General features: G+C 42.5%; 1 protein-coding gene across 5 annotated transcripts in view; it reads left to right on the forward strand.

Moving 5' to 3' along the window:
- The window catches only part of WLS (Wnt ligand secretion mediator), a 105,710-nt gene extending 92,500 nt beyond the window's left edge, over positions 1-13,210 (forward strand). For 3 of the 5 annotated variants that reach the window (XM_019919546.3, XM_019919544.3, XM_073788481.1), the window contains 2 exons: positions 11,821-11,985; positions 12,268-13,210. In XM_019919546.3, the coding sequence (XP_019775105.1) occupies positions 11,821-11,972 (152 nt within the window). In that variant the 3' untranslated portion in view covers positions 11,973-11,985; positions 12,268-13,210. The remainder of the gene's footprint in view (positions 1-11,820; positions 11,986-12,267) is intronic. The other 2 variants (XM_019919547.3, XM_019919545.3) reach the window with 1 other exon arrangement.
- Positions 13,211-13,814: the final 604 nt, after the last annotated feature.

Consider the following 13,814-nt stretch of genomic DNA (forward strand, 5'->3'; position numbering starts at 1 on the left):
TGGACATTTAGGTTGCTTCCATGTCCTGGCTATTGTAAATAGTGCTGCAGTGAACACTGTGGTACATGTCTCTCTTTGAATTATGGTTTTCTCAGGGTATATGCCCAGTAGTGGGATTGCTGGGTCATATGGTAGTTCTATTTTTAGTTTTTTAAGGAACCTCCATGCTGTTCTCTGTAGTGGCTGTATCAACTTACATTCCCACCAACAGTGCAGGAGGGTTCCCTTTACACTACACCCTTTCCAGCATTTACTGTTTCTAGATTTTTTGATGATGGCCATTATGACTGGTGTGAGGTGATACCTCATTGTAGTTTGGATTTGCATTTCTCTGATAATTAGTGATGTTGAGCATCTTTTCATTTGCCTCTTAGCCATCTGTATGTCTTCTTTGGTGAAATGTCTATTTAGGTCTTCCATGCATTTTTAAATTGGATTGTTTGTTTTTTTGATATTGAGCTCCATGAGCTGTTTGTATATTTTGGAGATTGATCCTACTTCCATTGTTTCATTTGCAAATATTTTCTCCCATTCTGAGGGTTGGCTTTTCATTTTGTTTATGGTTTCCTTTGCTGTGCAAAAGCTTTTACGTTTAATTAGTTCCCGTTTGTTTATTTTTATTTTCATTACTCTAGGAGGTGGGTGGAAAAAGATCTTGCTGTGGTTTATGTCAAAGAATGTTTTCCCTGTGTTTTCCTCTAAGAGTTTTATAGTGTCTGGTCTTACATTTAGGTCTTTAATCCATTTGGAGTTTATTTTTGTGTATGGTATTAGGGAGTGTTCTAATTTCATTCTTTTTTTTTTTTGCGATACACGGGCCTCTCACTGTTGTGGCCTCTCCCGTTGTGAAACACAGGCTCCGGAAGCGCAGGCTCAGCGGCCATGGCTCACAGGCCCAGTCGCTCCGTGGCATGTGGGACCTTCACAGACCGGGGCATGACCCCGTGTCCCCTGCATCGACAGGTGGACTCTCAACCACTGCGCCACCAGGGAAGCCCTAATTTCATTCTATTACATGTAGCTGTCCAGTTTTCCCAGCACCACTTATTGAAGAGGCTGCCTTTTCTCCATTGTATGTTCTTGCCTCCCTTGTCATAAATTAGGTGGCCATATGTGTGTGGGTTTATCTCTAGGCTTTCTATCCTGTACCATTGATCTATATTTTTGTTTTTATGCCAGTACCATACTATCTTGATTACTGTAGCTTTGTAGTATAGTTTGAAGTCAAGGAGCCTGATTCCTCCGGCTCCGTTTTTCTTTCTCAAGTTTGCTTTGGCTGTTCAGGGTCTTTTGTGTTTCCATACAAACTGTAAAATTTTTTCTAATTCTCTAAAGAATGCCATTGGTAATTTGATAGGGATTGCATTGACTCTGTAAATTGCTTTGGGTAGTGTAGTCATTTTGACAATATTGATTCTTCCAATCCAAGAACATGGTGTATTTCTCCATCTGTTTATGTCATCTTTGATTTCTTTCATCAGTGTTTTATAGTTTTCTGAGTAACAGTCTTTCGCCTCCTTAGGTAGGTTTATTCCTAGGTATTTTATTCTTTTTGTTGTGATGGTAAATGGGATTGTTTCTTTAATTTCTCTTTCTGATTTTTTTGTTGTTAGTGTATAGGAATACCAGAGATTTCTGTGCATTTATTTTGTATCCTGCAACCTTACCAAATTCATTGATTAGTTCTAGTAGTTTTTTGGTGGCATCTTTAGGATTTTCTGTGTATAGTATCATGTCATCTGCAGACAGTGACAGTTTTATTTCTTCTTTTCCCATTTGTATTCCTTTTATTTCTTTTTCTTCTCTGATTGCTGTGACTAGGTCTTCCAAAACTATGTTGAATAAGAGTGGTGAGAGTAGACATCCTTGTCTTGTTCCAGATCTTAATAGAAATGCTTTCAGTTTTTCACCACTGAGTATGATGTTTGCTGTGGGTTTGTAATATGTGGCCTTTATTATGTTGAGGTAGGTTCCCTCTGTGCCCATTTTCTGGAGGGTTTTTATCATAAAGAGGTGTTGAATTTTGTCAAAAGCTTTTTCTGCATCTATTGAGATGATCATGTGGTTTTTATTCTTCAATTTGTTAATATGGTGTATCACATTGATTGATTCACATATTTTGAAGAATCCTTCATCCCTGGGATAAATCCCAGCTGATCATGGTGTATGACCCTTTTAATGTGTTGTTGGCTTCTGTTTGCTAGTATTTTGTTCAGAATTTTTGTGTCTATGTTCATCAGTGATATTGGTCTATAATTTTCTTTTTTGTAATATCTTTTTCTGGTTTTGGTATCAGGGTGATGGTAGCTTTGTAGCATGAATTTGGGAGTGTTCCTTCCCCTGCAATTTTTTGGAAGAGTTTGAGAAGAATCAGTTTTAGGTCTTCTCTAAATGTTTGATAGAATTCTCCTGTGAAGCCATCTGGTCCTGGACTTTTGTTTGTTGGAAGAGTTTTAATTACAGTTTCAATTTAATTACTTGGGATAAGTCTGTTTATATTTTCTAATTTTTCCTGGTTCAGTCTTGTAAAATTGTACCTTTCCAAGAATTTGTCCATTTCTTCGTGGTTGTCCATTTTATTGGCATATAGTTTGTAGTAGTGTCTTATAATCCTTTGTATTTCTGTGGTGTCAGTTGTGATTTCTCCTTTTTCTTTACTAATTTTATTGATTTGCGTCCTCTCCCCTTTTTTCTTGATGAGTCTGGCTAATGGTTTATCAATTTTGTTTATCTTCTCAAAGAACCAGCTTTTATTTTTATTGATGTTTGCTATCGTTTCCTTCATTTCTTTTCATTTATTTCTGATCTGATCTTTATGATTTCTTTCCTTCTGCTAACTTTGGGGTATTTTTGTTCTTCTTTCTCTAATTCCTTTAGGTCGAGGGTTAGATTGTTTACTTGAGATTTTTCTTGTTTCTTGAGGTGAGATTGAATTGCTATAAACTTCCCTCTTAGAACTGCTTTTGTGTTCCATAGGTTTTGGGTCATGATGTTTTCGTTGTCATTTGTTTCTGTGTATTTTTTTATTTCTTCTTTGATTTCCTCAGTGATCTCTTGGTTATTTAGTAGCTCACTGTTTAGCCTCCATGTATTTGTGGTTTTTACAGTATTTTTCCTGTAATTGATTTCCAGTCTCATAGCATTGTTGTCAGAAAAGATGCTTGATGATTTCAATTTTTTAAAATTTACCAAGGCTTGATTTGTGACCCAAGAGGTGATGTATCCTGGAGAATGTTCTGTGTCTACTTGAGAAGTGTATTCTGCAACTTAGGGTGGAATGTTCTATAAATATCAATTAAATCTATCTGGTCTATTGTGTCATCTAAAGCTTGTGTTTCCTTATTTATTTTCTGTTTGGATGATCTGTCCATTGGTTTAAGTGGGGTGTTAAAGTCCCCTACTATTATTGTGTTACTGTCAATTTCTCCTTTCATGGTTGTTAGCATTGGCCTTATGTCTTGAGGTGGGTTTATGCACCCTATGTTAGGTGCCTAAACATTTATAATTGTTATATCTTCTTCTTGGATTGATCCCTTGATCATTACATAGTGTCCTTCCTTATCTCTTGTGACAGTCTTTATTTTAACGTCTATTTTATCTGATATGCGTATTGCTACTCCAGCTTTCTTGTGATTTCCATTTGCATGGAATATCTTTTTCCATTCCTTCACTTCCAGTCTGTATGTGTCCATAGGTCTGAAGTGGGTGTCTTGTAGACAGGCATATATATGGGTCTTGTTTTTGTATCCATTTAGCCAGTCTGTGTCTTTTGGTTGGGGCATTCAGTCCATTTATGTTCAAGGTTATTATCGATATGTATGTTCCTATTACCATTTTCTTAATTGTTTTGGGTTTGTTTTTGTGGGTCTTTTTCTTCTCTTGTGTTTCCTACCTAGAAAAGTTTCTTTAGCATTTGTTGTAAAGCTGGTTTGGTGGTGCTGAATTCTCTTAGCTTTGGCTTGTCTGAAAAGCTTTTGATTTCTCCATTGAATCTGAATGAGATCCTTGCTGGGTAGAGTAATCTTGGTTGTAGGTTTTCCTCTTTCAGCACTTAAAGTATATCCTGCCACTCCCTATGGCCTGCAGAGTTTCTGCTGAAAAGTCAGCTGATAACCTTATGGGATTTCCTTTGTATGTTATTTTTTGTTTTTCCCTTTTAATATTTTTTCTTTGAATTTAATTTTTGTTAGTTTGATAAATATGTGGTTTGATGTGTTTCTTTTGGGGTTTATCCTGTATGGGACTCTCTGTGCTTCTTGGACTTGCGTGACTATTTCCTTTCCCATGTTAGGGAAGTTTTCCACTATAATCTCTTCAAATATTTCCTCAGACCCGTTCTTTTTCTCTTCTTCTGGGACCCCTATAATTTGAATGTTGGTGCATTTAGTGTTGTCCCAGCGGTGTCTGAGATTGTCTTCAATTCTTTTCATTCTTTTTCTTTATTCTGCTCCTTGGCAGGTACTTCCACACTTTTGTCTTCCAGCTCACTTTTTCGTTCCTGTGCCTCAGTTATATTCTGTTACTGATTCCTTCTAGTGTATTTTTCATTTCAGTTATTGTGTTGTTCATCTGTGTTTGCTTGTTCTTTACTTCTTCTACAGCTTTCTTAAACATTTCTTGTATTTTCTCAGTCCATGCCTCCATTCTATTTCTGAGATTCTGGATCATCTTTACTATCATTACTCTGAATTCTTTTTCAGGGAGATTGCCTATTTCTTCTTCATTTATTTGGTCTTATAGGTTTTTACCTTGTTCCTTCATCTGTGACATATTTTTTTGCCATCTCATTTTTTTGTTTTTTTGACGAGTGGGATTGTTTTCCTGTCTTACTGGTTGTTTGGCCTGAAGCTTCCAACACTGGAGTTTGTAGGCTGTTGGGTAGAGCTGGGTCTTGGTGCTGAGATGAGGACCTCTGGGAGACCCCACTCCGATGAATGTTCCCTGGAATCTGAGGTTCTCTATTAGTCCAGTGGTTCGGACTCGGAGCTCCCACTGCAGGATCTTTGGCCAGACCCCTGGCTCATGAACCAAGATCCCACAAGCTGCCTGGAGCAGCCAAAAAACAAGGGGGGGGGGAGAACAATAACAAAGTGAAAAATAAAATTATACTAAGAAATTAACAGATATGTTAGAAAGAATGTAAAAATAAAAATAGAGATGAAACAACAGATGGAAGGCAAAACAGAACCATAATAATAAAAAAGAGGAGGAGAAAAGAAGAAAAGGTGGAAAAGGCCTTAGCTATGGAGGGCGGGGCCTAAGCAGGGGTGGGGTTTGGGCAGTGGGCGGGCCCTATGCTTAGGACACACAGGACTGGAAAAGGCCCTGGGAGTGTTGGGGGTGGGGCTTAGGCTCAACGGAACAGAAGGGGCCCAGGTGTGCCTCCCACCTCTGGTCTCAGAGCACTGGGGACCCCACCTGGGAGCTCAGTAGGTTTCCCCGGCTCAAGTGGGTGGGGCCAACGCCCTCTGTTCCTCTCCCGCTCCTCCGGTCCTGGAGGCCCCCTCCTGCCCGCCTCTCCTGATCTCCTCCCCGTCTCCCTCCTATGCCCCCAGGACCCATGCAGCCTGGAGTGGGCCTCTGAGGGCGTAGGACCTGGCCCGAGAATCAGGCAGACTTCTCTGGATGATTGGGCAGGTGATGCGCTGGGCGTGCTCCCCCTGATCCAAGCCTCCAAGGGTGAACCCCTTCCCCCTCTCAGCCGCCCCTCAAGGGCACCGGTCCTGTCTGGCCTCCACTTCTCCTACCTCCTCAGTCCCCCCACGTCCTACCAGTTCGCTTGGGGGTTCCTCCTGTCACCTTGGGCTTCGAGGTACCCCACCAGCACCCTGCCGGTGCCCAAGTTGTGGGGAGATGCAAACTCCTCATCTTCCCACACTGCCCTACAGTGTATTTTTAAATTCTCCGACTCTCTGGATAGCATTCCTCCTCCTTCCTCAGCCTTCCCATGCTCCTTTTCCTTTCTTGTGGAAAGTTTTTATTTTTAACTGGCTTGGACTCCCTCCCCACTCTAGCTTGTAAGGTCCAGAGCCAAGAATTTGGATCTCTTGCTATGGAGAATGAATCCTAGGTATGTGGCTCTTCTTGCCTTCGTGAGATGGATCCTGAGTGGAGCTCTGGAGAAAGCTCATTTCCAGGAACTTGGCAAGCAGTTTCTGATGCAGCAGAGGCCAGAGGGGCTAAGGAGAGAGAAAAAACCATTGAGAAGTGTTGTTTTGTTTGGGAGATGGAGAGAGATGCTGAGAAATGTGTGTGTGTGTGTGTGTGTGTGTGTGTGTGGAGGGGGAGTGGATAGGAAGGAAATGAAAGCAGAGAGCACAGACTTTTGCTTCTCCCTTTTGGTCAAGGAATGGACAGAGAGAAAGCGGGCAGCAGGTTTGAGAGAGGGTCAGTTTCCAAAGAACATTTTCTCTCACGTAATTCTGTTTATTGTGTGGCTCGGAAAATGAGCCTTAACAATGAACCAGTGAGTGCCTCAGCGCCTCGCACTGTGCTGGGTTTGAGAGGATGAGTGACAAAGACACATGCTTGTTCTCACAGAGCTAGCAGTCTGATCTAGGAGATAAGACTTCCTCCTCTGCCTCAACATGGGACGTGGCAGGACAGCTCCAGCCAGGGTGTCCAAGCGAGAATGTTTTCATGTTGTCAGCGGCTGATTGGTGCCGCAGGGGTGTGGTTCTCCAGGGTCCTAACTGTCGGTGGATCCACCATAGCTGCAGTGTTGGTATAAACACATTCAAATCAGCCTATATATATATGGTTGTAAAATTAATTTACGTCCATGTTTACTAAACGATTACCCTTAGTTTTGTAAACCATAGAGATCCCAATTCTCAGATTCTTATATCAGAAGAACAGGAATGTTTGTGAATGCTTGTAATCTGTATTTTGATTGGATCATACAGTGGATTTTGAAAGGCTTTATTTAGACTATGTGTGTACTTAATATACGTTAATTAATAAAACTGAATAGTTTTTAATGTGTTAAAAATATATATAATGAGGGCTTCCCTGGTGGCGCAGTGGTTGAGAGTCCGCCTGCCGATGCAGGGGACTTGGGTTCGTGCCCCGGTCCGGGAAGATCCCACATGCCGCGGAGCGGCTGGGCCCGTGAGCCATGGCCGCTGAGCCTGTGCGTCCAGAGCCTGTGCTCCGCAACAGGAGAGGCCACAACAGTGAGAGGCCCGCGTACCGCAAAAAAAAAAAAAAAAATATATATATATATATATATATATATATATGTATATATAATGAGACTATCAATGTATACATATGTATCTGTTTACATATAATCATTTTATGTGTATACATATATATAGATATACATATACTTTTTTTTCTTTAATTTAGCAAAGATACTTTAGACCTTCTCTTTCAAGGACCATTCACATTTTCTGCCGTGCTCCTGACGCCTTTTCATTAAAGCTTTTCCTTTTACCTGTTTCCATAATCTATCTGCAAATCATTCTGGATGTCTTCCCAGGCAGAAACAAACTGCAACACAGGCTGATGTTAACCCTCAGCCCGGAGCAAAGGCTTCATCTCTCAGGGGTACACCATCGATGCCCTGCACACAGGACACACTGTCCAGATCCCCTCAAGTCACCAGTTCATGTAGGGAAAAAAAGTTGGAGTTGCTTATGAAGTCAATTCTTGATACTAGCTTTCATTTTTGTGTTATTTCGTTTATAAAATTCTTATCAGAAGGTTTTAGAAAAAAAGTGAGAAATGGAATTCCTGACTAGATGACTATGACAGAGGGAACAGGAGACACTCTAAGTGCCAACAGGTTCCTTTCTATTTCTATTCCCACTAAATGTCTTCTGTCTGACACATTCTTTCTGCTGGAAGCCACAGCAGCAACCCCAGGCCCTGTGTCTTGGTAGCTACCGTTCAGGGTCAGTTTTGCTTCTGGAGGCTTCTGAGGTCTCCTGCTGCTTGTTTCACAGGAAAGGTGGCTTAGGCTTTTGTTGCCTCAGTAAATGTTTGGTTTGAGTCATGAGGCTTTGACAGTGGCTGCCTTTTGTTGCGATCTTTCCCCTGCTTGTGTGTTAAGTGACACGCACCTACCCATGGCCAGGCTGGCTCCCCCTTGATGTCTGTGAGCAGCGATGGAATCGGTCTTCCCTCCAGGGCTGGACTCAGATTCTGAAGTGGGTCTTGATAGCCTGTCTCTTCACATGGTCTTCCCTCTGTGCATGTCTGTATCCTCATCTTTTTTTTTCTTAGAAGGAGAAATTATGGTTATATTGGATTAGGGTTCACCCTAATGACTCCATTTTAACTTAATCACCTCTTTAAAGACCCTGTGTCCAAATATAGTCACATTCTGAGGTACTGGGAATTAGGACTTCAACAAATGGATTGGCGGGGAGGTACAATTCAAGCTACGATGCTGAGATTTCATGCAAAATGTCTAGGATTTATTGTTCCCCTCCTTAGAGGTGCCTGGCACTGAGTGTCTGGAGGCACCTTGGAGGTAGATGGGAAACGGCTCACTTCAAGCCTGGTATAAACCCACTTGATCGTTGAAAGGGACTGAGAGATCCCTGAACCCTTCCTACCAAGGCCACTCTGCCTTATCCCCCAGAAGGGATCACAAAGGCTGAGTCATCCCAAAGCACACCTGTTTTTTTTTTGTTGTTTTTTTTTTTTGCGATACGCGGGCCTCTCACTGCTGCGACCCCTCCCGTTGCGGGGCACAGGCTCCGGATGCGCAGGCTCAGCGGCCATGGCTCACGGGCCCAGCAGCTCCGTGGCATGTGGGATCCTCCCGGACCGGGGTACGAACCGGTGTCCCCTGCATCGGCAGGCGGACTCTCAACCACTGCGCCACCAGGCAAGCCCAGCTACACCTGTTTTCTAGCTGAGTGTTTGTCCCTAAACCCCAGTGGGGAATTCCAGTGCTGGAGTGTTGGGCTAGATAGTACCGTGTAGAGCAGAGCAGGGAGGAGCTGGACCGGCCCATGTGAGGAAGTATTGGTGGGTGTTTTTAATGATCACTTACTACACAGCAGATACTGTGCTGGTGATTTACATTCTTTAAAAATTTTTTTTTTTTTAATTTTTAAAGATTTAGAAAACCCACCATCCAGTATTTTGTTAACACCCAAAATGTAGAAAGGATATAATTGTAAACAACAGTCTTTGGCATGGAAATAATTTAGCTTTACTAACAATACACTCTCCTTGATTTTCTCATTTTTCCATGAACCAGAGACATCATTACAGAGAGTTATCATTTGAGCTTAGCGTTGAAGGTGAAAATGGGAAGAGGTTTGTTGTGGGACTGGAAGAAATTCCACAGAAAAGTAAGGAGTGTTATAGAAAGAACATAAACTTTGGAGGTAGACACAGATGGTTTGGAATCCTGGCTCCAATATATACTGTGTATGACCTCAAGAAATAAATATAAACTCATAGTATGAGAGCTTTCTGGCTTCCACATCTGGGTAATGAGGTATTAATTTGCCTTAGTGGTTGTGAGGACAGAATTAGGTAGCCCTTATTAATATTAGAAGAATGTGGATCTCTCCCAAATTCTGTGAAACCACCTTGGAATTAAATTAGAAGTTTCCCTTCTTTGACTAAAGTAGCCACATTTACACAAATAATTGTCATTAAAATGCTGCCAGTCTTAGGAAGCTGTGCTCATCATTATATCATTAGAGTGCAGTTTATGTAGCTTTCTGCATCCCCAGTATGCATTCCAGCAGTTCAAATCAAGCAACAGCAGCGTATCTGTGGATGTCGTACCATAGATGTGGATCTATTGATAGTCCTTTGAGATTAAATCCCATGGCAGAGATTGGTCTCATTTCACAATGGTTAGAAACAAGGCTTCATCTTTTGCGGTACGCTGGCCTCTCACTGTTGTGGCCTCTCCCGTTGCGGAGCACAGGCTCCGGACGCGCAGGCCCAGCGGCCATGGCTCACGGGCCCAGCCGCTCCGCGGCATGAGGGATCTTCCTGGACCGGGGCACGAACCTGTGTCCCCTGCATCGGTAGGTGGACTCTCAACCACTGCGCCACCAGGGAAGCCCCCCACATCACTATTTATCAACTTGGGTCTTGGGAAAGTTACTTGACCTCTCTGTGCCTCAGTTTCTTCTTCAAAAGAATGGAAATGATGAAATGGTACCTCTCTCAAAGGGCTGGTAATGAGGATTAAATGCATAAATATTTGTAAAGTGTTTAGAATGGAGTCAGACATAGGACAAGCACTATAACATAGGTACCTGTTAAAATTAAAAAGCCCAAGTAATTTTGGCTGTTTTTTCACATGATGTGATCTGTAACGGTCATACACATTTTCCAGGACCTGCAATTTGGAATCACATTTTAAGCTTAAATAATTGGTGCCTTCGGTTCAAAACCTGAGTAGAATTACAATCTAATATCTATTTCTACGAAGTCTTCAGTGAAAGGGATTCCTTAGGTCAACACTTGGAGGTACTAATGGGTCTGCTGGGGTGCTCAGGACTCTCTTTGAAATTTTGATGACTCTCAGACATGCAGATCATGAAATTGGCTTTGAAGTTTTGGTTGGCTCACCCAGATATGCAAATCCAGAACTAGCTTTGACCAAGAAATTTGAGGCTTAAGCCCGTTCTTGACTGAGGAGTGGACTAGAAGTTGCAGCAGTGAGAATGTAAGTTAGTGACCTGGGAAAACTTGCTCATTGTATAATTAATGGTTCCACGTGGCCCCAGGCAGCTCTGTGTAAAGCCTTTAAGCAGCCTTTCCACCTTATTGGTGCATGCCAAGTGCCGTACCATTGGAGTCTGGGCTGATACTCCTTTGGTACCTGCTCTGCCCCCTGTCCTTGGATTGGACACTTGCTAGAACAGCCCCAAATTGCTATTAACAGTTTCTGCAACAGCTAATGACCCTGCTTCTGGGACTAAAGATTCTTCTGGGTAGAGAATTGCAATTCCAGCATTTCATAAGAGTGATTTAGTTGCACAGCTGCTGGGGGTCTACAGTGAAAAACGAATACCCTGTGGCACACATGAAGGTCACCAGCCAAGCAGCCTGCAGGGTGACCCCTAGGGTCCTAAGGCCATCAGATTAATGGATGCCCAGCAGTTCCTAAACTAGTGACGAGATATTAGTTGGGCCAGCGCTTTCTTCTAAGTAATAGTATGGAATCCCATTTGAAAACAGCGCTTGTGTGTTTAATTCCATGCTTTGAAGTAGGAAAAATTTCAGTTCCAGCAACTATGAAATCATATGTGTACAATGTAAGTAAAAAAATAATCCCAGACATAACCTTAACCTTTTGTTCTCCAGCACCCCTCTCTGCAAATATGCCTGTACATGTGCTCCCCACATACAGTCTAACTGAGAACCACTGGGTCTTGGTGTTTTTCGTTTTCCCTTTGCCAACTATATATTCACTTGGTCTTACGGCAGGTAGCAGACTCTAAGGGTTTAACACAGAAACTTATTTTTCTCCTGCTAGTTGAGAAGAGGCCACATTATTCCATTTTAGCAGAAGAATACCTTTGTCCACTGGTGATGACTCCAGAACACTGGTGTTGTGTAGAATCCTGGGGGCAACAGAAAAGTCAGAGCACGTTTCTTACGTTTTTTTCCTGGAGGAGAAAACCCCTAATTATTCCTAAAGGCATTACACGTAGTGCCTTGTCCAATCTGTTGGTAAATATAGGCAGGTCGTCTTTACCTTCACATGGCCGTAGCTGCTTTGTAAATTATTCACAGCGAATGTGTACGTGATTTTGGAGTCAGACCTACCTTCCTTGGCCTAGTTCCCGGCTCCATCGTGTGTCTGCTCCTCTTCCTGACCCCCCTTCCCAGCTTCCTCACCTGTAAAGCTGGCAAGACCAGAGTTCCTGCCTCGGAGGGCTCTCGTGAGGATTAAATACGGCAAAAACCGCATGGTCGTGTCAATAGACGCAGAAGACGCATTTGACAAATTTCAACCATCACGTATAAAGCATCAAGAATAGCGTCAGGCACAAAGTAAGCTCTATTAAATGTTAATAATATTACGAATAACGTAGGCAGCAAGCTGACTCATCTATCCTTAAAATGTCTTCTCTGGGAGACGGAAATGCTAAGAAATTACTGGCGAGTCCGAGTGCAAAGGGTGGGAGTCAGCCCTACTTTTAGGTGTCTGTGCCCTGGTTTTTTCTCTAAGCTCAGAATGTGAAAGAGCTCTGGTGTTGGGCGGTTGTTACTGAGACGAATCCCAGCTTTCTCCTTCCTCCTTGATCACATCTAACACCAAAAACCCTGTTTCAGGCGATCTGGGTGTCCACAGTGGGGAAGAACTCCAGCTCACCACCACTATCACCCACGTGGACGGACCCACCGAGATCTACAAGTTGACCCGCAAGGAGGCCCAGGAGTAGGAGGCTGCAGCATCCGGCTGGGACTGTCCCCCACGCCCCAGCCCCGCTATCTAGAGTGGGGAGCGTGCCAGAGAGCTCCACGTGCAAATGAATGCTCTGTCTCTTAGCTGTGGTTTACTTGGACCAGCAGCGTGGACGTTTGTCAGCTTGCCTTCTGATGGTAACTCTTGGAGGAAGATTCCTGCAGCCACTAATGCATTGTGTATGATAACAAACCCTCTGGTACGACACATGTTCTGTGATCATTGTTAATTAGTGACATAGTAACAGCTGTAGCAGGTGGTTAGTCAACCTCATGTGTTGGGGGTGCACTCCTTGGGGGATGGTTTGGGCCAGATGGGGTCTATATGGAGTGGAATATTTGATTCTTTTTTTTTTTCCTGTTTTAGATTCTAGGATAGAGTTTAACATTCTTTGCTGTCCGAGATGGGCTGGTGTCATAGTCTTTTTAGTCCGTGACCACTTTTTTTTTTCCCTATTTATATCACCAAGTAGCCTATCGAGTTAATATTTAAGTTGTCAATAGATATGTGCCCTTATTTTTTACGGCATAATATAAAATAACTGAATTTCATGAGAAGGTCTGTTACACCAGGGGCATTTCAGCTTTGAAACCAAATCTGTATATCCAATACTAACCAGTCTGTTGGATGTGGGTTTTAAAAAATGTTTGCTAAACTACCCAAGTAGGATTTATTGTATTAAATGGCCTCTGGGTCTGAAAAGCTTTTTTAACCTCTTGCTTAAAATGTGTTTTCTTTTGATAAGATGCTTCAAGCAGCCTCCGAAAGTGTAGATCCGATCATTTAAATAAACCTGTATGTATATGCACACATGTATATGCACACCTCGTCCTCATGCTCAGCCAGAACACGTGCTTGCAGATTCTTTTCCGTGTTGCGTCTATGAGGTAGGGGGAAACAGCTCTATGAAAAATTAAAATATTTTGCCATCAAATCAAAGTGTTTGGGGGTGGTATATATTTCTGGAAATAGGGTAACGTTTTCTGCACTGGATGGTTAACGCTGGCATGTGTGACAGAAAGTGTGGGGGGAAAATGTACATGATTTAGAAGTAAATTATGAGCCTCCTACCTATGCCCACTTCCCCAAAGAGCCTGTTTCATTGTATTTTAACTCTGCCATTCGGGAGACAACATGGTACAGCAGAGAGAAAGGATACTGGATCTGAGATTAGAAGGCAGAGTTTCCTAGCAGAGACCCAACATTTATTACATAGCATGACCTTGTTGAAGCCACCTGACCTGGCTGTTCCCTCACCTACGAACTGGCGTTCATAAACTTTAACTGCTCCACGGGGTGGCAGTGCAGACTAAGTCAGTTAATGTGTATGGAAATGCATTTTAAACTCTGAAGCTGTGTAACTCTGTTCTTTCTGGATTTTAAAGACAATTTCGTGAGTGTCCTGTTTTTCAGA

Source organism: Tursiops truncatus, chromosome 1 (assembly GCF_011762595.2).
Source record: "Tursiops truncatus isolate mTurTru1 chromosome 1, mTurTru1.mat.Y, whole genome shotgun sequence".
NCBI classification, from domain to species: Eukaryota; Metazoa; Chordata; class Mammalia; order Artiodactyla; family Delphinidae; genus Tursiops; species Tursiops truncatus.